This window comes from Engraulis encrasicolus, chromosome 8 (genome assembly GCF_034702125.1).
Source record: "Engraulis encrasicolus isolate BLACKSEA-1 chromosome 8, IST_EnEncr_1.0, whole genome shotgun sequence".
Taxonomy (NCBI): domain Eukaryota; kingdom Metazoa; phylum Chordata; class Actinopteri; order Clupeiformes; family Engraulidae; genus Engraulis; species Engraulis encrasicolus.
Genome location: NC_085864.1, coordinates 29,754,953 through 29,779,362, shown reverse-complemented (window position 1 = coordinate 29,779,362; position 24,410 = coordinate 29,754,953). Strand labels below are relative to the sequence as shown.

The 24,410-nt window shown below is 44.0% G+C and overlaps 1 protein-coding gene across 1 annotated transcript in view; it reads right to left on the bottom strand.

Annotated features, from left to right (window-relative positions):
* Nucleotides 1-24,047, bottom strand: part of caln1 (calneuron 1) — an 86,080-nt gene extending 62,033 nt beyond the window's left edge. Inside the window, exons 1-2 of the mRNA XM_063204413.1 lie at nt 23,952-24,047; nt 9,998-10,122 (exon numbers count right to left, since the gene is read on the bottom strand). Coding sequence (XP_063060483.1) covers nt 9,998-10,115 — 118 coding nt within the window. The 5' untranslated portion in view covers nt 10,116-10,122; nt 23,952-24,047. The remainder of the gene's footprint in view (nt 1-9,997; nt 10,123-23,951) is intronic.
* Between the last annotated feature and the right edge of the window lie 363 nt (nt 24,048-24,410).

Genomic DNA, 24,410 nt, shown 5'->3' with positions numbered 1-24,410 from the left:
ACTCATGAATCATTTATCACCCTCTGTTACATAATTACATAGCATGGTGCATGTGCAACAGGGCGTTGTCATAGGACTACAGCTGTCCTTCCAAGTCTTTCTTCGGACTCTCCTTGACCAAGACATGACAGTTTTCATGATGGAGGCCCATGAAGACCACAAGTTATGAAGTGATGTCCTCACAGAGGTCTACTCACATGCGTTACAGAAGCATGGAAGGCAGACTGGTGTAGTCTGGTAAAATCATCATTACACTTCCTTTTATACAATTTCCAAGTTAGAATATGTTTTGCACATTGCCTTTTTATTTTTTCTTTAATTTTTATTTTTCCCCTCCCTGACTTTACCTGTGTGTTATGTGTCTTAAATGTCCATGTGGGCATTATGTGTATTTATGTAAGCGACTTGACACCTACATTTCCACCCGGGGATCAATAAAGTTACTCTACTCTACTCTACTACGTATTGGTCCGACGACTCTAAAAAGGGGGGTCGTCTTATTTCCGCGCGCTAGACTAAATAGCGTCAATTTTTTTTTTTTTTTACTTAACCTGAATGCGGCCATTATGCTTCACAACAATGCCACAAAACTCAATGATGGATAGGTTAAGAGATTGATTTGTCCATGTCAAATTTGCAGATGCTTGTTTCGTGATGACAATTGCACCGCACATTTAGCCTATCAAATGTGCCTATCAACGCGATGCGGCCGACAGTGCAAGGGGGAAAACACAGCAGTCAATCGCGGCTCGTTGCTCTGCTTTTATTTGTGTTCGGTTTTAGAGTCTCATCAGGAAAGCTTTGGTTGTTTTCTCTGGTCACCCGACAACACCACTTGAAACTAAAGAAATAAAGGGTGATTTGACGAACAACCTGTAGCCTAAGTTTTGGATGCTGTCATCATCAGCCAATCAATGGTCATCTGTGTGCGTGAGAGAGCGGCGCCTTTGACACGCGGTGCCTATTTGACGATATCCCTCAACAATGCAACAACATAGAATAATGGTAAGGGCAAGAGATTGTCTTGTTCATATGAAATCACTAAGAGTTTTAGGCTACCCTTGGCACGAAATGAATGCCACTCTGACTTCTAATGTCAACGTGGTGCTGAAGCAGCGCATGGGTTTCAAATGCAATGCGTCAATCTGCTTTTGGTCACTTCGGTTTTTACAGTCCAACGGAAAACTTTGGATGCATAAAATGAACGGCGATTTGGCGAGGCGGCTGCTGGCTAGGCTAGATATTGCTGTTAACTAAGCATTTTGCAAAATCTGTGCATAGCACAATAGGTAGCCTATCTCTACTGGACTGGTTGCCTGGCTGGCACAGACTAATTCTCTGAGTGTAGGCTATGTTGCGTTGCACTTACAACAGGCGCATCCAGGTGGCTGTAGGTGCCTATTGGCGCTTGACAGGTAAAGTGAGCAAAGAAAGTAAAAAGGTATGAGTAGCCATCTGTGGTCTTTTATCATGAAAATTTCATGAAAATGATATTGTGAAATTTGTTCTATGTAAAAAGCCTCAGATTTTCCAGCAAATTAAAAACTGCATTTTGAAAGAAGTTTCCAATGTGAAACAAAAGTTTGTCTTCAAAAAAATGTTTTCCCGAAAACATGAGCCTGGAAAATAGGGGGTCGTCTTATATTCAGGATCGTCTTATATTCGGTAAGTCCCAAGTTTTGTTTACAATATACTGGTTATAAAATCATGACGTTTGAAAGCTAGTGTTACGGGTACAAGTACGATTATAAAAGAGCCAGAGTTATAGGTCAAGTGTTGCATTGTGGTCTGCATTTGTTTTGGATGTTGTGCTATTGGCCTTTGTTTATAACAGGACCATATTGTTCTGACAGTTAATCAGGCGTTATATTGTAGCTGGGAGAGTAAAAGGGTTATTTCCTCTGACAATAAGTGTAGCACCTATCTGAGACAACTGCGGAAACAAAGTATAACTGCCGAAAAATATGACTCTGTTGTTGAGCTGTCTGTTTTCTTTTCTCTCTCTCTCTCTCTTGTTTCAGCATCGACAGACTGCATAAATAGCCCCTCTGGCTAGACGTGTGCTCCACAGAGCAGAGCACTGTCCATTACTTGTCAATCACTCTCCGTGGCGTTTCTATTTGACAGTGGTGAAGCGTGACATAATACAAGTCCACAAAAAGGGGACAAAGAGAGAGGACATCCACTTTAACTTGTAAATTGGAAAAAGACTTTGGTGCAGTGGATGAGAAAACAAAATAAAAAAGCAATGCCTGAACAAGTTCTGGCAATATACAACAGAATGTTCTGGTAGGGCCCCTTCCGCCAAAACCATCAGCTTCAAACGAACCAGCCACCGAACCATTTAAAGAGCCTCTTTGTATTTGAGTGGAGAGGGGTTCCATGCAGACATCAAAGACGCCTCTATTTATTCGAGTATATGGAGGCAAGCAATTCATGAATAAATACATGCACATCATCAGAGGAAGACTGCGGGTGCTCCCTCATACTGGTGATGAGGCCCGAAGTGTCGAGAAAAAAAAAGGGGGGGGTGTCATTTTTTTTCTCCTCTCTTCTCCCTCAGTGAGTTTAGCTAACAAATACAAGACTCGTTTCCGCAGCTAAGAAGGTCTTTGAGTGCAAACATCAGCGAGGAAATAGGAACAGTAGAGAGACAAGAATGGAATTCTACTAAAAATGTCCAAATAGTCCAGAACAAGAAACAGGTGGTTGTTATGAGGCTGCGTGAGAGGTACCGGTGGGGTAGACTTCAAGGCAGTTAGCACTCAGCAGTGTATGTCGTATCTGTAAATGTTCTGGCACCGTAATGCTAGCTTTTTTCACAGTAAGGTGCAGGTGTGTCAGTGTGCAATCTGTCAGTCATTATGCAACGGGGTCTAATGGCACATTTCAACCTGACATTTCCCACTGCCTCCCCCTCAGGGAGAGAAAATAACAGAACAGAAATACAGAAATTGCCACAGGTCTGTATGGAGGAGAGAGTTGAGTAAGAGACAGTAAGAACATGGAAACCTAACCACAAAACAGTTATATTAAGAACATACAGTATATTACTCAGAAAAAAGGTATTAAATGCATTAAGCAATGACCCCTGTTATGTTGTTGCCATAGACATGACAAAGTTGTAATGTACAGCATTAACAAAAACAAGTGTTGGGTAATCAGAAGCTACAATCTACACCCTGCATTTGTCACAGCCATTCATTGTACTGGTTAATTAGTTAAAAAACTATGGGAGCCAAGTCTTATGAGAGCTGCTCTGCTGCAACAGTTCACATTGAAGGATACCCACAGGCTAAGCCAGCAAGGTTACACCACCAGTTCAAACAACCAAGACAAGCAGTTTTCCTTTTTATATTGATATAAATAATATATATTTTAGAGAAACAAAAATGTATTGCCTCTATTCAAAAAAGGCATACATGCTCCAAGCCAATGCACGGTAAACACCGAAAAACAGAGTAAATTACAATTATGATAACAAATGATCAACATTTCCATAATTCTCTCTCTCTTTGCAAATCACAGTGAGTTTTTTTGGTCCTGTAGGCACCTCTTCATCTACATCACCGTGTTTTCTGCCTTTAAGTCATGGTTCCTGCTGACGCACAATAACACCACCACCGCGACAACAAAAGATGGATCACGCCAACATATTATGATTATCATAGTTACTCCGCCACTGGCAAATCTGCATGTTTCATCATTAGATAAACGTTGACAGTATGTTTCTCTCAAAGAGCGTCTCTTTAATGTTGATTACAGCTGCAGCAGCGCAGCCCCGGTCATCGATCAGAAAACCACTCTACCCAGCGAGGCTGTGGGCTCCCGAGAACAGATGCTCTCACATCAGAGTCATTATTTATGGTGGTGGACAGTGCCTCTGCCTTTTACAGGGCGCTAGTGAACAGAAAGAAAAAAAACCCCACAACAATAACAACCTGCCAACACATTAACTCTGCCTATTGACAGACAGGCTTTTTAAACGTCCATAAAGTCAGGCGTGAAGAGTTTCATCATGAGGTTATGGGTGAATATGGGTCAGCCCCATGCACCACAAGGGCTTCACGTGATTACATAAAAGAGCCATAAGGTGCAGGGGACATGAGCTAGTGTTTGTGACATTAGTGCAGGGGGTGGGGGCAAACTCAGGCCCAGGGGTCACATACGGCGCAGTGGCCTGCTGAGCCATTTCATCTGTCCCCCAGAGCTTTTACAACAAAGACAACTTTTAAAACCAATATGATTCTCTCACCAAGCATTCTTAAGATGGCTTCCCAATGCAAGGGTCTTCCAGCTGGGAGATAAACCACGGCTGTATTAATCAAAGGAAATAGTCAAAACGTTATGTCAACCTACATTATTTGTTATTTCTGACACAAGTTGCCTGCGAAATGTGGCCCTTTGGCCACTATTGTCAACCCAACGTGGCCCTTGAGCCAAAATAATTGCCCAACCCTGCATTAGTGGCTTCACTTCTGAACTGCTGCTGGGAGTGTTTTCAATAGCTAATGTGGCGCTGCTCATAGTCCGTCGGGGGGAATGTGCCTCTGTCCCATCATACCATTCTTCTTTGTTCCATCACTAATTTACTCAGACAAACTGTAACATGAAACGTTAGTACCAAGGACAGCGCTGTATATTAGCATTTTATATATAACTTTACCACTTAATGTAGCACTGCATCATTTTAAAATGCATGTAATCAATTCTAGCAATTTAACATCTATAAACTTATGTTCATTTTATTTTTTTTATTTCTTTTGTTCCATCGGTAATTACAGCCATTACACAGCCCATCTGTAAACATTACATTTTAGCACCATGGACAGCGCTGTACCGGTATTCTATGAAGTACAAGTATGTGTGTGTACTCTACTTAACTGAAAAAAATACTAACCTACTTTGCATCTGCACTTGTTGTTCTGTGCACTTTGTATCTGCTAGAGATGTTGGCTATGATTATGTTCTCGATTGTAAGTCGCTTTGGTTATAAAGCATCTGCCAAATGCAATGTAATGTAAAAATGTCATGTAATGTAGAAGTAGAACTACTACTGATACAACACAACATGAGTACATGATCTTACATAGTCTTATACACCAGTTATTCCAATGTAGCAGGGCTTGACACTGGCACCTGCCAACCGGCCAAATGCTGGTAAAACTTGGCTGTGGCTAGTAATACTTTCAGTGTCACTAGCCAATTTGGCTGGCAGCTTATTCCTTGGTATGGCATACGAATCATAGTAGCCTATATTCTGTTGTTTACCCCTTGTGTATCAATTGTTTGTATTTAAGTTCAAGAAAAAGCTCAATAACTCTAAAGTTTCTATACTTCCTTGTAGAAAGCTTTACACTTATCTTGCGTTAGCACCTCATCTTCTGAGGTAAGACGTGCACTATCATGATAAAGAAAACAAAAACAATTTAAAATGTGTGGCTAGTGGAATACCTGAATGGCTAGTGACTCGGTGAAGCTACTAGCCACAGTGGCCGGCGGATGAAAAAGTTAATGTCAAGCCCTGCAATGTAGGTACACTACTTTCACTTTGTACACCTATGAAACCTCTGTATGTTTTAAATACATTTTCATCAACTATAAAATCTAAACTTTTCTTCATTTGAACATTTTAAACGACAGTTCATCTTTGGCTTAATTCATTCGCTGCCATCACTTCTAACTGACTAACACTTCACTAATTGTTTAGACCAGGGTCGTCTCGAGTGCCGTCTTTTGTGTCTGCGTGTTCTTGATTACTGCAGTATCCCACACGGCCCCCAGAAGGACACTAACGGCTCTGGATTGAATTCTCAACAGCTCCAGTGACTGTACACATGGGAAAGACCAACCACATCCATTAAATCTGACCGTGTGTGTTCACTGTGAGGCTAGGAGGCACAAAGTAGATCCATACCAGTCCACAGCACAGGGTCTGAATTGGGACCAAAGAACAGCGCAAGCATTTCTGCCATGGACCAGCCCATCACATGGTATCACCCTCGAGACAAGGCCCTATATGCCGGATGGCCAGTCCAGCCTGGCGCAGCCACTCCCTCATACAACGGTGTGTTTCTTTTTCTTTTTTCTGTCTTTTTGACTTTCATTTGACAGAGCAGTGAAGGAAGTGACAGGAAACGAGTGGGGAGAGAGACGGGAAAGGGCCGACAAAGGACCCAGGCCGGAAATCGAACCCGGATCAGCCGCATAGACGGGTAGACGAGTGCCCTACCGGTTGGCCACGGCAGGGCCCATACAATGGTGTTTCAAATGATTTCATAAACTGACATAATGCCATGACTCCGTTGCGTTGCTGACCGTGAGAAAAGAGAGGTGGCTCAAACCATTGACGGTAAACAGACTACACTGTAGATAGGTGGTCATCACTGTTGGGAAAGTTACTCAAAAACTGTAATGCACTACTTATTACATGTTACTGTCATTTAAAAGTAATGCCTTAAATTACAACATTACTTTTTTTTTAAAGTAAGGCATTACACTACTTTTGCATTACTTTTAGTTACTTTAGCCAAAATGACTGGAAATAAGGATTTGACAATCTACAGTGCAAATCTATGAGGTGGCATGACTTTCACCTGCCATCCACAAGTCGTTTTGGAAGCCTGCAGACTGAAAACCAACATTTGCGTCTTACCCACATACAATAAGGCCTAAGAAAAATAAAAGTTTGGTTCCGGTTGGTTGTCAGGTTTGGTCATCGTCCGGTCGGATTTTTTTAAATTATTTCCAATTTTTTTTTCAATTTCTTTTTTTTTTATGTCCAACCCCCCACATGCGCCAGATTTTGTCATAAACGTTGTTGAACAATGCCAAGGACGATAGTGGAGTTGAGGCTTGATAAGTACAGCTGAAGCTACAATGAAATATAATAAGCATTAATGAGCCAAGAGGCCTATAATATTTTATTTCAAATTGATTTATTAAAATTTTTAGTGATGTTTAGTTGAACAAAAGTGAGGGGGGTGCAACGTACTCATCCCCCCCGTCGGATAGCCTACCCTGCCGTGTCCCTGTCTCGTGCGAATGGGATGCACCCCCCCTCTCCTTTCCTGACTAATTTGGTGGTGCTATGGCACCTCTACAAATCGTCAAATTGTTTGTAGGCTACTGTTTTTCGACGTGGAAAGCGGTTTGGGTTTCAAGTACAGTGTGCATTTAACTTTATGTTCTTGGCGTCCTTATTTTCAATGGAGTCAAAGTAGTGGGCATATACCCATCTTGAAAACGAGCAAGCTGGATCTTCTGGATCGGTCATCCTTTGTCAGCCTGCCATTTCGAGAGACGAAGCGTGAAAGAGGAAGCAATGTTCTGCGTGAAACTTTAAAATCTCTGCGCGGACGTAGGCTATCGTAGGCAATAGCTGATCTCGCGGTGATCCGCGAACATTGTATAAAGAAAACAAAACACCCACACAAAATTTAGGTAAAAAAAATGGGTTGTAATGTGCAAGTTACTTGCATTGTAACGAGGACATATTACCGATTTTTCCTCCTGTAATCAGTTACATTACTGCGTTACTCAAAAAGGTAATGCATTACAGTAATTAGTTACTTTTGTAACGAGTTACTCCCAACACTGGTGGTCATTGGCAACAGCAAACAACTGACATGATCAATCACTAACAAAAAGGGCATCAGAATGGTATTTTGCCGCTTAAAGAGGTGCATAAAAATGCTTTCATTGGGAGTGCTCCAGGGCACTGCACTAATGCACCCAGACACAGGGTGGCTGACAGCTTTGGGCAGGCCCAGGACAAAGTCATCTGAAAGGGCCCCCCACCTAATACATACAGTGCCCTCCATAATTATTGGCACCCCTGGTTGAGATGTGTTTTTTAGCTTCCAATTATTATTATTTTTTTCTAAATAATATGGGACCTTAATGGAAAAAAAGAGAAAAATCCAACCTTCAATACAAGTGCATTTATTCAGTGGGGAAAAAATCCCACATAAAGAAATAATTATTTGACATCAAATAATGTGTGTCACAATTATTAGCACCCCTGGTGTTAATATTTTGTACAACCCCCTTTTGCCAACAAAACAGCACCTAATCTTCTCCTATGATGTTTCACAAGATGGGAAAAGACAGAAAGAGGGATCTTCAGCCATTCCTCTTTGCAGAATCTCTCTAAATCATCCAGAGACCTGGGTCCTCTCCTCTTTACTCTCCTCTTCAGCTCACCCCACAGGTTCTCAATGGGGTTGAGGTCAGGGGACTGAGATGCCCATGGGAGGAGCTTGATTTTGTGTCTGGTGAACCATTTCTGTGTAGATTTGGCCATATGTTTAGGGTCATTGTCTTGCTGAAAGACCCAGTGACGACCCAGCTTCAGCTTTCGGGCAGAGGGCAACAGATTTTGATTTAAAATGTCCTGGTATTTCAAAGCATTCATGATGCCATGCACCCTAACAAGGTTCCCAGGGCCTTTGGAAGCGAAACAGCCCCACAGCATCACTGACCCACCCCCATACTTCACAGTGGGTATGAGGTGCTTTTCAGCATGCGCATCTTTCGTGGTACGCCAGACCCACTTAGAGTGTTTGTTGCCAAAAAGCTCAATCTTGGTCTCATCTGACCAAAGCACACGGTCCCAGTTGAAGCCCCAATACCGCTTGGCGAACTCCAGACGCTTGCGTTTATGATTGTGAGTGAGGAAAGGTTTTCTCCGTGCATGCCTCCCAAACAGCTTGTTGGCGTGTAGACAGCGCCTGATGGTTGATTTGGAGACTTTGTGACCCCAGGATGCTACCATTTGGTGTAATTCTGTAACAGTGAGCTTTGGCGATCTTTTGATTTCTCTTACCATCCTCCTCACTGTGCGTGGTGGCAAAATAAACTTGGGTCCTCGTCCAGGCTTGTTTACCACTGTTCCAGTTGTTTTGAACTTCTTAATTATTCCTCTCACAGTGGATATGGGCAGCTGCAGTTGAGTGGCAATCTTCTTGTAGCCTCTGCCTGACCTGTGAAGGTCGACGCACATCTGCCTCACTTGTATGCTGTGTTCCTTTGTCTTTCCCATGTTTAAGAGTGGAAGAGAAATGGCCTCGATGTCACGTCATATTTATACCCCAGGGAAACAGGAAGTGATGAATTACTAATTAAATGCTCCTACATACTCTGGTAAACTTTGTAAACTACTGTAGAAATGACAGAAATGCTTCAATTATATTTATTTCCTGGGAATTGTTAAGGGTGCCAATAATTGTGGAACAGGTGATTTAATGAAAAATAATTATTTTTTAGTCAGGGATTTTTTTATTTTCTTACAATTCATTTGAGTTGAAGGCTACATTTTCCTACAATTTTCAGTGTGACAGTATTCTTCTGCAATAAACACTGAATTTATTTTAAGGCTTTTAACACATCTCAACCAGGGGTGCCAATAATTATGGAGGGCACTGTACAATGTAATGAGGACCCAATTCTGGGCCCCTCCTCTCCCTGGGCCTGGGACAACATACCTTCCCTAATCCCCTGATGGCACATCCTGGATAGAGTCAGTGCCCTTGGGCTGAATCATACACAATGAGGACGCCTTTATGGCGAAACATGTTACACAGAAACAAGGAACTTGGTGAAATATACCTTTTTTGTACAAAAAGACTAAGCTGGAGCATGTGATTGTTTTATATTTTTAAAGCAATGCATTTATCATACCCTTCACTACACCTTCGACTGGACAGAGAGTTGTTCATAGTGCCCTAAACAGCCGTGGTGTAATGGTTAGGGAGTTGGACTCTGAATCACAGGGTTGCATGTTCGAATCCCACCCTTCCACTCCCTATCTCTCTCCATGGCTGAGGTGCCCTTGAGCAAGGCACCTAGTGACTCTACATTGCTCCATGGACTGTAACCAATACCCTGTAAATAACCGTAAGTCACTTTGAATAAAAGTGTCAGCTAAGTGAAATGTAGTGTAATGTAATGTAGTGAAGTGTAATGTTGTAATGTGCCCTTGTGCTTCAAGTCTTACCGTCGAGTTCCTCCACTGAGATGCTGGCCAGCTGGTCACTGTCACTCCGCTCCGAGAGAGAGCGGCTCAGGTAGTTCCCCTTGTACAGCAGGCCTGCCGTCACATGGTGGAACGGCATCTTCTCTCTGAAGAGGGGGAGGGAAAGGGAGAGAGAGAGAGAGAGAGAGAGAGAGAGAGAGAGAGAGAGAAATCAGGAAGATTCAAATGACGCATGATGAAAACGTTGAATTTATAAGTAGTTTGATGTTTGTTGGTTGGTAATGTCACAAAATTAAACCATCGACGACAACTCAGCAGTGTGTGACACTTCTTTCTTTCTCTAAAGTTTTGTATCGGAGTTTTAGCCTCTTCTGGTGTGCATGTTACACCTTCATTAATGATAGAGCTTTTCTTAGTCCACCCAGCAAGATGAGTGAAAAGACTACAGTCACCGTTACAACTTATGTGAAGAAAATAGCAACACACGCACATATCATGCAAGCAGGGTGCGATTTTTTGAAGAACCAGAAGGGGGATAAGTTTAAGCATTATCCATGGAGTTACATACCGCAAATATTAAAATCCTGTAGGAAAAGTGGAGGTATCAAAACCAGAAGGGGGGACAATCCCCCCCATCCCCCCCTACAAATCGCACCCTGCATGCAAGCACGCAAACAGATGTATGCATTGCACACACACACGTGTTACGAAATAACCAATGTCTGCGCTGGCATAACCACTCCAGAAAGATGTATTTACAGCCCACATGGACAGAGCACGCTGAAAGCATAACGTCTCACCCAAGAACTTTTCTTAGTCGACCCAGCAAGATGGGTGAAGAGACTACAGTCACCGTTACAACTTATGTGGAGAGAATAGAAACACACGCACAAACACACGCACGTATGCACTCACACATATTACGAAATAACCAATGACTGGGCTGGCATAACCACCCCAGAAAGTATTTATGAATTTATTTACAGCTTACAGGGACAAAGCACGCTGAAAGCATAACGTCTCACCCAAGTTTGAAAGTACAACATGAAATAAAATAAAAACTAATATCCCAGGCCCTACTGTGGCACATATGGTGGGGCACTCGTTTGCTATGCGGCCGACCTGGGTTCGATTCCTGGCCCGGGTCCTTTGCCAACCCTTCCCTGTCTCTCTCTCCCAATTCGCTTCCTGTCACCATCTGCACTGTATCATGAATTAAGTCAAAAAGACAAAAAAAAAATCTTTAAAAAACTAATACCCCAAAGACACTGGTACAGCATTATTCTGCATTATTTCTGACTGCTGTATCATTGCCACAATGCCATGACTTGCAGGAAGCCTCTAATAGATAGACGCGTCCTCCTCCTTCATTAATTATTGCGCAGAAATGACCTGGGGGCACAGGCATAATATGATAATACGCTAATATGATAATGTGGGAGGAAAATTGAAAAATCGCTTCTCTGTAACCTTGCTGGGGATTGAAAAAAAAAAAACCCACACACACACACAAAAAGGTGACAAGGTCCCGCCTCTGGAATCAAAGAGGCATCAATAGTCCTTTAGACACGCCTGCTGAATCTTTAAAAAGAGAGGGGCGGTGCGGTGCGGTGCAGCAAGGTTGTGATGCATTTGTCACAGACTGGCATCAGACTCCGGCATCTCTCCCGCGTCGCATATCTCTCTGCTCGTTTCTCAGGACCCCGCAACGCTTGCATGCAGGGCCAGTTCTAGTCAATTTGGTGCCCTAGGGCTAGGCAAGCAGCTATCTTTCCTTTTTGTGGAATTTGACATATATGTATATATGTACCGAGTGCCCATTAATAATCATTGTCAATGTAAAAGTTTCATGCTTAATTTTGCAATTCTGTGCGGCGTGGTGCCCCCAAAGACATTTCACCTTTGGAGACCGCCTAGTCTGCCTATGCCTAGCACCGGCCCTGCTTGCATGTGGGGGGAGGCCATAAATGATCTCTCCAGTGGGGGGACTTTACAAAGCAGTGATGGAAGATGCAAGAAAACAGCATGCAGATGTATTGGCCGCCCGCATTGCATATGCATTTATCTCCCCTGTGCGCGCTGGGGTGCGGTGCTGAGACAAGGTGACACCAACCAGGAGCTGACGTGACGAGCACAGGCTGCAGATCTCACATGTCACAGCAGGCTAGTTTGAGTTGTCATGACACGCAGACTGCTTCCTATCTTTATCTTAATGGCCTCTCAGAATATGATCTCCTTGAACATTCCTCCCCTTGCTAAAGATGGTTAAATAATGGAAACATGTCTTACGCTGATGACCTGATTTGTCTTGACAGGGCTTTTCACACAGACAAGGGTCTCTGTAGCAGATGTCTGTCTACACTACAGCATGTACGCCGTGTTCCTGCTGAGAGACTGTCCTGTAATCACACCAGCAGCAAGCAAGATGGAAATGACTCTTATTGGAGTGAACACACTAATGTCAGAACTCAGAAGGATGCAATTTGTCAAAAAAAACAAGGTGGGGGGGCTGTTTGAGATTTCAAGCAACTTACTTTAGATGTAGGTCCTTTAAACTGAGATTAAAATCATGTATACAAAGTTGATAAATCAAAGCCAGAAGATAAATCAGATCCCCCTCATCCTCACCCCTACAAATCACACCCAGGGTGTCGGTTCTAGCCTGATTTCCATTGACTTTTAAATCTCTTCGAGACTTGGTCTGACCAAGAGCAAAACAATTTACATTTCCCAAACAGCATGGTTGACCCGTCTCCCTTGGTTTGCTACTGGTTGTTTGTTTCCAACAAAGTGGGAGGAGTTCCCCATTTTTCCGGAGCTCAGAAACAATATTTGTATTGCTCCTGGCCTGACTAGAAGTAACGCTTAAAGGTGTTGCGTCACTGGGAGGGTGCAGCCTGACAAGTCGGTTCAACAATATCCTTCCTGAAGCATTGGAAGGTGGAAGGCGGCAGACATATCAAGGGACGAAAAATCACATAACTCATCATTAACCCCTGTGTGTCACTGCTAATGATTGTAATCACAGTGGATTAGTGAATGCAAACAGTAGACACACCAAAAGACAATTCTGCTGGAAAACATTGAGTGAAGAAAAGGCTAACAGCAAACGTATTTAGTCACATGCTGTCCGAACTCTTCCAGGTCGGCAAGGACATTAAAAACAACCATCCCTACACTGTTCATTGTGGCACAATGCCTGGTCTATTTTTGTAGTTTCTAAGTGTCATCGAACAGCCACAAGGTATTAAAATACTGCCACCAAACAGGTTAAATGTGTATCACCTTGCAAATAGACTGTTATCAGAGGAGTAATCAATGCAGTCTGCCTAAAATAGTGCTGCCACAGTCCAGGAAACCTTATCTCCATCTCCATCACTTGTTTCTCTTATCACCATGTTTTATCAAGCTTGAAATCTGCAGAACAGGACAGAATATATTATGCAGGAATCGACAACGCGATAAAAATAAATTACAAATGTAGCATCTTACTGCCTGTCATATTTTTGCACAATTAGGCATCAATTGGCATTGACCTTTTTGACCCCAGCCAGAACCTTGCGAAATTCATGTAAGGATCATGTAGTGATATCTTGATGTTGATAGATGACAGCTAAGACATAAAGGGATATAAAATAGATACAGCAGTGACGAGCACACCATCAGAAACGTTTCAATCTCTGTAAGCTTGTGACCACAATGATTCCCACACCAATTCACACGTCAACACCACGTGACTCCTTGCCTGGTTAACACCAGACCTAATCACAAGTGTCTTTCAGATCGAAACGATTGTGTAGAACTAAAGGCAGTGTGGGAGTTCCCAGGCTACGTGACTCCCCTGTCATGGAGAGAAGGGTTGGGTCTACAGACCAAGCTCTGGCTTCCTGAGATTAAAACTGCTCTGACGGCCCTGCCGTGGCCTGGTGGTGGGGCACTGGGTTGCTGCACCGGCGACCCGGGTTTGGTTCCGGCCCGGGTCGTTTGCCGATCCTCCTGGTTGCACTTTGATGAAGGACGGTTAGTCCGAAACGTCGTGCCATTAAATATTTGGGAGCATTTAACAGTGTTGCGGACCTTTACTTTCTTTTCAGTTATCTTACGTTTGGTCCAGCACCTGTGCCACTGATGTGCGCGCATTCTTTGACTTTCTCGTTTGCCGATCCTTCCCAGTCTATCTCTCCCCACTCATTTCCTGTCTCTGATGATGTGCTGATCAGTGCAATATCAATGTAATGCGGTGACTCGCCATCTTTGCATAAGGTGCCCGAGTCACATGACATGACATCTTTACAATCCCCTATATGTCAACATTGAGCCATCTCTTGCGTGACATGATTAGGTTCTTAACCCAATAAGACATGGCCCCGTGAATCAGCTATTACCAGAATGGCAATGACCAAGTCATAATGTACGGTATTACTAAAGGCCCAATACACTGTCATAGTGGTGTAGTACTAGCCTCGCGACGCCATCCTCTGTACTCCACCCAAAGATTTTGGCTCCGCACATCGTCTGGCAAAAGCCTCGAGCTCGGTTCTCTCAGTTTTTCGCCTATCAGCAAACAGTTGAGAGTGGTGACGTAGAACTCACCCGCGAGCTCTGTTACTGATTGGTTAAGGTAACTATATTCACACTTTCGTTTTGTAATGTGTATGCTTTTGCGACGCTATAACGTAACAGGCATGCTAATAAAGCACAAAATGGGTTTTAATTTGAGTTTGGAACTTCAATTAATTTAAATGATAGAGTAAGATCGGACCATCTCCCATCGTCCACGGAGACGGATTCCTCTTGGCTTTTGCCAGACTGATTGATGGAGTCAACAGTCGGCTATTCGCCCAGGCTAGTGTAGTACCATGGTAGTAAAGAGTTTTCAGTGTCTATTACAGCGTTCCACTGATGAGACTGTGCTCTACGGGGTCACAGTTATGAGAGTCAAAGAGTCAATATCAAATTATGTCTGATCGCATAGTACCTAAATTTTGTCTCATTCTACAGACTTCAAGCTGGATAAAAATGTGATGCCGAGAGAATGCCAAGCACCCACACGACCACCACTGTATGCACAGGGAAAGGCCATGTTTTTTGCCTAAAATACTACACATATCTATGGGTAAAAATAATTTCCCTGACATCAGACAAAATCTGAAGAAGCTCTTGAAAGAAGGCTGAAACATCTTCACATTGTAAAAAACGACATCAAGTTGCTTAGACAACTTGTTAACTGAATAATGTGTATGATCCCCTACAGACACACATGTGAGCTTGACCTTTGACCCCACAACAGAAAGCACTTGAACAACAATCCAGGTCATTACCATGTCAGAGATTCACAAACTGTAGCACTACATACAGTAAACTGCCTCTAGTCCGCAGTAAAGTAATACAGAAAATGCAATAAGGTTGTCACCATGAGAATCCTACAGAGGACAAAAAGCATTGGAGATCAATTTGCATTATTGCACCCATGTGGAGGTGGTGACGTTTTTATACATGCATACAAAAAGAGGATATTGGGGAGAAAATACACTCTATTAAAATGTTTAATAGCCTCATTAATCCTATCACATATAACGTGGTATAAATAAACCGTATTAATTAACAGTGCGGAACAGCAGGCAACTGTATCTGCTACTAAATAAAGTGCTACACTGACAAGAGTGCACCTTCCCTGTCAGCGGTGCTTATGCGAGTTAGAAGATGAAGATAAAAGACACCAGTTGACGAGTTGTGCTTCTGGGCTTCTTTACTTTAATGGCCACATTCAGCTGGAAAACAGGACGCTTAGTTGCTTCCTCCACCATGACGTGTGGGTTCAGCAGGAGAGAGTAGGAGTAACCTGCTCCCCACAGGCACTGAAGGCTTCTTACGGATGCTTGCTGTGTGCTTGCTTACTGCTGGACAAACAAGCTTGGCTTGCATTTATTTCGAAGCATTTTTTCCCTCTTCTGTTAATGGTCTGTTGTGAAAACCTGGCTGGCAGCTCTTCCTGGAGCGAGTCTAGTGCTCTTCCTCATAATACCATTTCCGCAGTCAATAAAGAGCTTTGTTCCACTGAGGCTACTGCTAATAAACCTGTTGTGTGAGTATACATACAATCTTGCCAAAATTCTCACACTCATATGGTTGCTTAACTATTGTTACTTAATTAAACAGGTGTTTGTGCTGCAAACTTGTGTTTTACCACATGAGCATTTACTGAGTTCCTGTTTCATTTTTTTTCTCAAAATTTCCTTCAGAACAACCATAAATGTCAAGAGTCTGCTGTCATACGCTATGAGACATCCATCTGATTTATGAACTGAATTAATGACTATTTTTATAGTAAGGCCAAGAAAGCCATCCATTTATAGAAAAGCATTTACAGTAAAAGCTGCAAGTGTTACTGTAGTGGCTCAAACTAAGAGGTCTCCTTGACCACAAGAACCCTGGCTGAACCTAAAGACAAGAACCAAGAGCCTAAACTAAAGATAACCCTTGCCAGCTCCACTGTGGGCCTTCCTCCAGCACCAGCGTGCAGCACTAAGACCAGCCAATGGGGCAGCGGGCAGCACTATGACCAACCAATGGGGCAGCAGGAAGCACTATGACCAGCCAATGGGGCAGCAGGAAGCACTATGACCAGCCAATGGGGCAGCACCAGCAGATAGCACTACGACCATCCAACGGAGCAGCGGGCAGCAGTAAGACCAGCCAACAGGGCAGTGGGCAGCAGGGAGGGCCATCAGGCCAGGGCAGCATAACAGCTGGTGCCACCCATGGGAGAGGGCCCATGAGAGGGGTGGAGTGGAGGTGCAGGTGGGAGTCTGGGCAGGGATGGGCAAAGGTCCCACAGCTCGCCTAATGAGCCCAGGACTGTGTGTGTGTGTGTGTGTGTGTGTGTGTGTGTGTGTGTGTGTGTGTGTGTGTGTGTGTGTGTGTGTGTGTGTGTGTGTGTGTGTGTGTGTGTGTGTGTGTGTGTGTGGAGAGGAGTGAACACGTCCAGCTGAGCACTCCCATGGGCAGCGTGCCCATCAGACAAGAGAGGCACGGCGGAGCCCAGGAGAGAGGGATAGAAGGAGAGAGAGACGGAAAGAGAGAGAGAGAGAGAGGTAGAGAGATAGAGAGAGAGAGAGAGAGAGAGAGAGAGAGAGAGAGAGAGAGGAAGAGAGAGAGAGAGAGAGAGAGAGAGAGAGAGAGAGAGAGAGAGGGAGAGAGATAGAGAGAGAGAGAGAGAGAGAGAGAGAGAGAGAGAGGAGAGAGGAAGAGAAGCAGTGCGAAGAGTTGGCTGGCTGCATCCAGGCTGGTGTGTGTGTGTGCGTGTGTGCGTGTGTGCGTGCGTGTGTGTGTGTGTGTGTGTGTGAGCTCAGGTGAAGGACGCCTGGCTAATTGCTGGCTGCTTCCCCACAACCGCCACCACAGCTCTGGCTCATAACAAGGCAATCTAGCACCAGGCTCACCGTATAGTATAGAGGCATCTCAAAATGCCACACACCACCCTCTATCTAGGCAGCGCTGGGATGATCCGGGAGGAAAACGGATCAAGATTTTAATCAGATTCAAGTGTCTAGATTCTGAAGGTGCATTACGCAATAAATAGGATGCAGTTACCAGGAAAGTATGAGGGGATGTTTTTTTTCCTCTTCAATCTACTGCACCATCGTTATTTCCCTTTATGCAAGCTTTGATATTTATAGGTGCAAGTTATTACCGTGAAATCAAAAATAAAAACGCAGATATCTGATGCATAAGGAAAGAAGCACATTTCGTGAAACACTGTGAAATGCTGTCTTTCCGCCAAGTCCACAGAATTACTGATATTTATAGGTGCAAGCTATTACTGTGAAATCAAAAATAAAAACACAAATATCTGATGCATAGAAAAAGGAAGAATAACATTTGCGTGAAACACTGTGAAATGCTGTTATTCCGCCATGAAATACTGTCATTGCACCATATATTTATACTTTAATTCCCTTTATGCAAGCTTTGTTATTTATAGGTGCAAGCTATTACCGTGAAATCAAAAATAAAAAGAACACAGATATCCGTATAATAACAATTGCGTGAAACACTGTGAAATGCTGTCATTCCGCCAAGTCCAGAGAATTAATGTATTGTTGAAAGCCTAAAGCTCTCTATTGACGTGAAATATGAGATATTCCATATTGAGATGTTGATATGAAATATATCCTGGTTGGATATCCCTGATAGTCAAAGATGTCCGTTTCCTGTTGTCACACTGTGTGTACTGTGTACACAAAAGCAAAGCTAATTACAAATGCATTCTGTGTCACACTTGCAGATCTCCATCCGAAATCACACCAATCCCTCTTCAATCACCATGCACAATTTCTCACACAACACGGTCTGTTATGTAAGATCAAAGGCAAAACGTGATGCTGAAAAGACTAAGACCTCATTTTTGTTCCCCTCCTGCTGCTGGTGCTTTTGTACACCTCTACTGATCACCAACTGGGAAGCTCTAAGAGGCACAGCTATAGCCTGCCTTGCCAACTCGCACCGAGCACAAGGCTGGACTGGTAGTCTGACATACAGGGCATTTTCCTGGTGGGCTGATAGTCCTCAGGGGCCGACACTGTTGGTTTATTTGTTTGTTTGTTTATTTGTTTGTTTTTCCCATAGAGACCGGCGATCAATTTAGATGGGGCGGCCCATTCTTTATACAGTGATATCAATCGATCATAATATCATAGAGAATCAGGGGCGTGGGCCCTGCCGTGGCCAAGCGGTGGGGCGCTCGTCTGCCATGTGGCAGACCCGGGTTAGATTCCTGGCCCGGGTCCTTTGCTAGCCCTTCCCCGTCTCTCTCTCCCCACTTGCTTCCCGTCACCACCTTCACTGTCCTATCATAAATAAAGTCAAAAAGACCAAAAATAAAATCAGGTGTGTGTGTGTGTGTGTGTGTGTGAGGGGTTGGTCTATTCTATGCCAAAAAAAAATGTCTGGGCTGTTTTTCTGTCCCAGTCCAGCCCTGACCGTGCACGTTTACTTCCAAGTATGATAGCTACCTCGGGAGAGAAACAGTACTCCTTGAGGGCATGCTGAGGACAGGCAGCCCTATACAGTACAGTATGGGGTCTATGGAGAGTGCACTCAGGGGACGCCATGTGTGAAATGAACACAGAGACACAACTCCCATCCTGTGAGATGTCCTAAATATGAATAATCCAAAATGTGTGTGTGTGTGTGTGTGTGTGTGTGTGTGTGTGTGTGTGTGTGTGTGTGTGTGTGTGCGTGTGCGTGTGTGTGAATGTGTGTGTGTGTGTGTGTGTGTGTGTGTGTGTGTGTGTGTGTGTGTGTGTGTGTGTGTGTGTGTGTGTGTGTGTGCATGTCTGTGTAAGTGGCAATGTTTTTGAAACATTGAGCAAATTTTCCTACATGCGTTCGGGTAATCTCAGTAGATTGGAGCAGTCGCACAATTGTCTTCACAATCTTCATTCCACTGTACAACATACTGGGAATTGAAATTATCCTCAAGCACAATCCAATGTTTAAGTATCCTATTTTTGCATTACAGAGAAATGTGCTGATTTGATTCAAAAGATCCAACTATCCTGGACAAACCACGTGGGTAGAACGTCTCACTTCTCCCATTACCCGCCATATACATTTAGTCATTAAAATAATGGAATACGCTTAACTTCGAGCCTATAGACCAGATAAGCTGTTCAGGTATTCCAAAGGTAGCAGCATCTCCATCAGTAAGAGAAACTGTGAGAGAGATTCGTTACCCTTCAGCAAGACATTTAAATTAACTCAGAAAGCCAATGCACTTCCAGAGCCCACAGACAGTGTGTGTGTGTGCGTGCGTGCGTGCGTGTGTGTGTGTCCTGTGTCAGCACCGGCAAAAAACCTCCTCTGTCTGGGTGTGCCCAATCCACTTCAGCCGTTCCCCATGAAATGAACCGTGTGGCCATCCATTTACCACACATGAGACAGTCCCAACGTGACAAGAATGTCTCAGCTGACAAAGCTAATGTGCCAAAGTCACGGATGAAGATAAGGGGAGATTAAATGAGGAGAGAACAAGTAAGGAAATTATTCATTAACACTAGCGACTTTGCCTCCTCACTTTTAAGTCTAACACAATGTGACAATGTACCACACGTTATTGTTTATTTAGGCTACCACTCATTGCTATTCCTCAACAGTGGGTCACTATGGGTAAAGTCTGTGATGTGTAATTTGATATAAAATCTTAAAACCAAATCACAGTGAGCGTTCTAAATTACCTTAGGAAAAAGGCAACATTTAGCAGTATTTTTTTCTTTTTGTTGTGGGTAGCTAACATATTGACCAGAGAAGTTGAGGACAGGAGATTCAAGGTCATTTCACATTGCGATAGTCTTCCAAGTCATTCCAGGAAGAGGTATACACTTACAACAACAAAGAGTATGAGCCACAGAGCCCGGTGGACTTGTGGGAAAGCAAATAAATCCATTTCTGAGGACAAGGGCTAAGTGAGAAAAGAAACATTGATCTCCAAGCCTTTCTTTTGGTGTTGTTTTGAAGGTATGACATTTTCTTGCAGGCGCAGGAGCTGGAGCAGGCAAGTGCTACTCTCCACACAATCTAAACAGTAAACAACACAGTTGCCTTCCAAATCACCTCCAAACGGAAATAACTTCCCAGCCCCGAAAGAAGAGATGGTGTCACCAATTAGAAGTTACCTACAGGAGCACTGACATTTCCCAAAATGAATGAATCGCAATGGAATAGCCTTGAAGCCTATGCTTCAGTGTTCCACAGAGGCTCAATCCATCACACCAATAAATGTTAACTTCCCCCTCCTCCTCCTTCTAAAATCAATAACTTAACAAACCATTTGAGAGGAGAGAGACACAGCTTTCAATATGGCTGTCTTTGTGACGATGAACCACAACAACAACAAAAAATACTCCAAACATCAAGAACTAGACAAAACACTAGAACACTAGTCAAGGCATAAGTGATCTTCATACCCATGCTATGGGCAGAAAACCACCAACCAGTCAGAAGCACCTTCACCCCTGATGTTTGATGGACAGCCATTACAATTCTGAACAGGTATCCAAATTAATTTCCCAACAACCCCTCGTAAAATGGCATGCTTAAACAGACAAGGCACCCATCCACAAGAGAGACCCATCACCCATCCACATGCATCCATCCCCTGAGCATAGTGGAGGATAGTGGGGGGAGAGCAGCCCTGGCAGCCAGCAGTGCCCTGCCCTGCCCCAGTGAAAGCTTACCCATACTGAGCAGCACAGTCTGGGGGGTACAGCAGTGGGGTTGGCTCCTCCACCACCTCCACCACCTCCACCACGGGGCTCCCCGTCCGGCTGATGTCGTTCAGGCATGGTGGCCCCTTTGCCTCCTCCCCTCCGTCCTCCTCCGTCCAAGTCTCTAGTTCTGTGACCTCCATCTCCATCAGAGTGTGGTGGTGGTGGTGGGGGGCTAAGTGAGCAGCAGCCAGCCAGCCAGGCAGGCAGGGCAAGCTGTCCTTGTCCCTGGATGGCTCAGCCCGACTACTGCCTCCCGAATTTGTGCCTCTCCCAAGGCAGCATCCAAGCGGTTAATATTTCAACCGTAAGGAACAAGGCAAGTCATTCAACTCCTCACTCTTGCGCTCTCTTTCTCCTCTTCTTCCTATCCCCTTGTTCTCCTTCTGTGTCTCCTCACCCAATCAGTCAGTCAGACAGTGGCTCCCCTCACTCCTGTGGTGTCCTGCACTACTCATGAGGGACGCACGGGTAGGACAGCATCAGCGACAGCGACAGCAGCAGCAACAGCAGGCTCACCAGTCTGAGTCCTCAGTGGCAGAGCCCCCTCACCACTTCTCCCTTTTCCTCTCACAGCTTGGCGGAGGCTGCCTGCCTGGCTGCCTGGGCACAAGGTGCTTCACAGTGATTTGTGAGAGCGGAATCTTTCAGCCCGTTAACAGCAGCCGCGTGCCGCACACACACACCTCTCCCCTCTCTCTTCCATTACCGTAAGCAGACCGCTTTCGGCGCCAGCTTTTGCGCGGCCACTTCCACCTGGCAGATGTGAATTACAGCACTTTCCCATTGACTGCCCGCACACCCACCCAGCCCAAACAAAGCATCACGTCAGGTATGTGTTTCATTAAAACACAAAGCATCCTTTAATCACAACACCAGAAGGCTGGGTAACTTTTGCGCAAAACGCATCGATAATCTATGGACATGGGCTGCTGTAACCCATATTTTTTCCGACAGGACAAGCTATTAAACCATGACACAACCTGTCACATATGACACAACCTGCCATATAAAATATACAAACAATTCAAACTAACAGATTATGTGAATAGAAGAAAACAGAACAGTCGGATAGACGCTAAAGATCTCGCCAAATGGGTGTTTCCAATATGTGCGAAAATTACGCGCTACGAAGAATAAATTAAATGTTAGGTTGCATAACAACAACGAATAAATATGTCATTTAAATGTGTACTTCTTGGAGAACTAGACATCCACAGACAGGTACATTCAACAGAGTGCTGTAATGAATCAAAGCTTTCCCCCAAGTTTAGCGCAATAATGACCAGGCGAAGAGCCACGGTAAAGGACAAGCCTATTTCAATAACAACAGGTGTAAGGACGTGATACCGCCACCAATATCGTCAGCACAAAGTAAAGACTTGAGGCCGACGTCAATTTTTCGATTATGATGAATAAAACACATACGTTTAGAACCTTACCTGTAGGAATATCTGATTGTAATCCTTGTTGTGAGTCGTTACTGAGCAAACGCTGTCAAACTCCAATCCAGTTGATGCGCCAAGATATGCACTCATATATTCAGACGAATGGCACAATAGACGGACAGACATATAATTCCTCCACAGAATGATGAAATATTATTCCATTAGAAGAAGAATGCATTTATCTTCTTCCCAGACAGCCAGTCCACGTGCGTCGAGGACGCTAATTCAACAGAGTTCCCACGCAATCAATCGAACAGTTGCACTTTTCATCCAACTCGCATCAATTTTAATGACCTCGTTGGTTCCTCATCATCTCAAAATTCCATTGTAGGCGCACCCAGACTTTTTCAGCAGGTTTGCTCGTTGAAAAGAGGGAACCTCAAATATAGACAAATGTAACTTATATCTCCACACAGCCTTGAAGGGTTGAGTTATTGCCGCGAGCCCTCCCAAAAAGCAATCAATAAACCTGTCCGATTCATCTATATCCGTGATTTCTTCACAATAATCACAAGGTCTGCGCGCGACGGCAACAAATTCCGCTCTTCTTCGTGTCGAATTGTGTCATATTTCTTCGAGTGAAAAAATATTAACCCTTGAAACGCTGCGAAGGACAAACTGGCCAACCGCTATAGTCATTAATCAAGCCAACCCAGGCAACAATCGGCTGGCTACCTTTTAGTACACTGGTGCCTGTGGTGCCTGTTATTAAATACAGAGGAAGACAGCCCCCAAACAATTGGTGCTGTGATAGCAACAATTGATTTATCTGAACAGAGGTTCACTCCAAACAACAACTCAGCGGTGAATCTTGTTCACTGATGAGTTACAGGATTCCAAATTACCTTTGTTATTTGTTACATCCTGATTTGTTGGCACAAATTGATTTTGTTTTTAAAAGCAAAGATAGTGTCCTCTTTCGTGTGCGCTGTAGGCGCCCCAACACCTGGGGACTTTCCCAGCAGGCAAGCAATTCGTAAACTACCTGTAGCCATGCATCCGAATAACATCAATTTGAGAACAATGTAGCATTTTGGTGGTCGGTGTTAAAAACAAAACTTCTTAGGGTACCACTTGTCCGCACAACACCTGTTCTGCGTTTCTCAGTCTTTATAAACACATTATAACTATTGACCGCACAAGTTAACATGGATAGCCAACAGAGAGAGTAGAGGTTCTGTATTCAGACTCTCAACAACGAGTGTATTACTGATCAATTACGCATCACTTTGCACCACTAAAACAAACAATGGTTCTTACCTAGATTAAAGAATTTGATCAGTACTAGTCCTGTGGCTGAGGGTGAGACTGACGGCTCATTTTTCAGCTGCGGTCCGGTCTATGTCCTTGCACCTGGCTGCACAGTTGTTGCTCGGCCCGGGCTCTTCCTGATTTATCGATGAAGGTACGATGGAAACTCAGGCTGGCTGGATCACGTGCTACGCCTGCAGTTTACCTGCTACCTTCATGTAGGTCACGTTCAGCAAGTTGGCCTGTCTTCAGCTAACACATGCTTACGGGGAGAGCGCGGGAAGTGTCTTCCAGCAACAGCTAATTGGTTGCACCAGTTGAATTATGAAGCGCTACCCCGCTGAGAAGTGAGGCAGCATCATCGTCAAGACGCATAACTTGCCCGGGCTGATGTTTACGCTTTCAATTAATGAGAGAGATAACGCCCTAAAATATTTTTTTGCACTCCACAAATGTCCACATATGTGT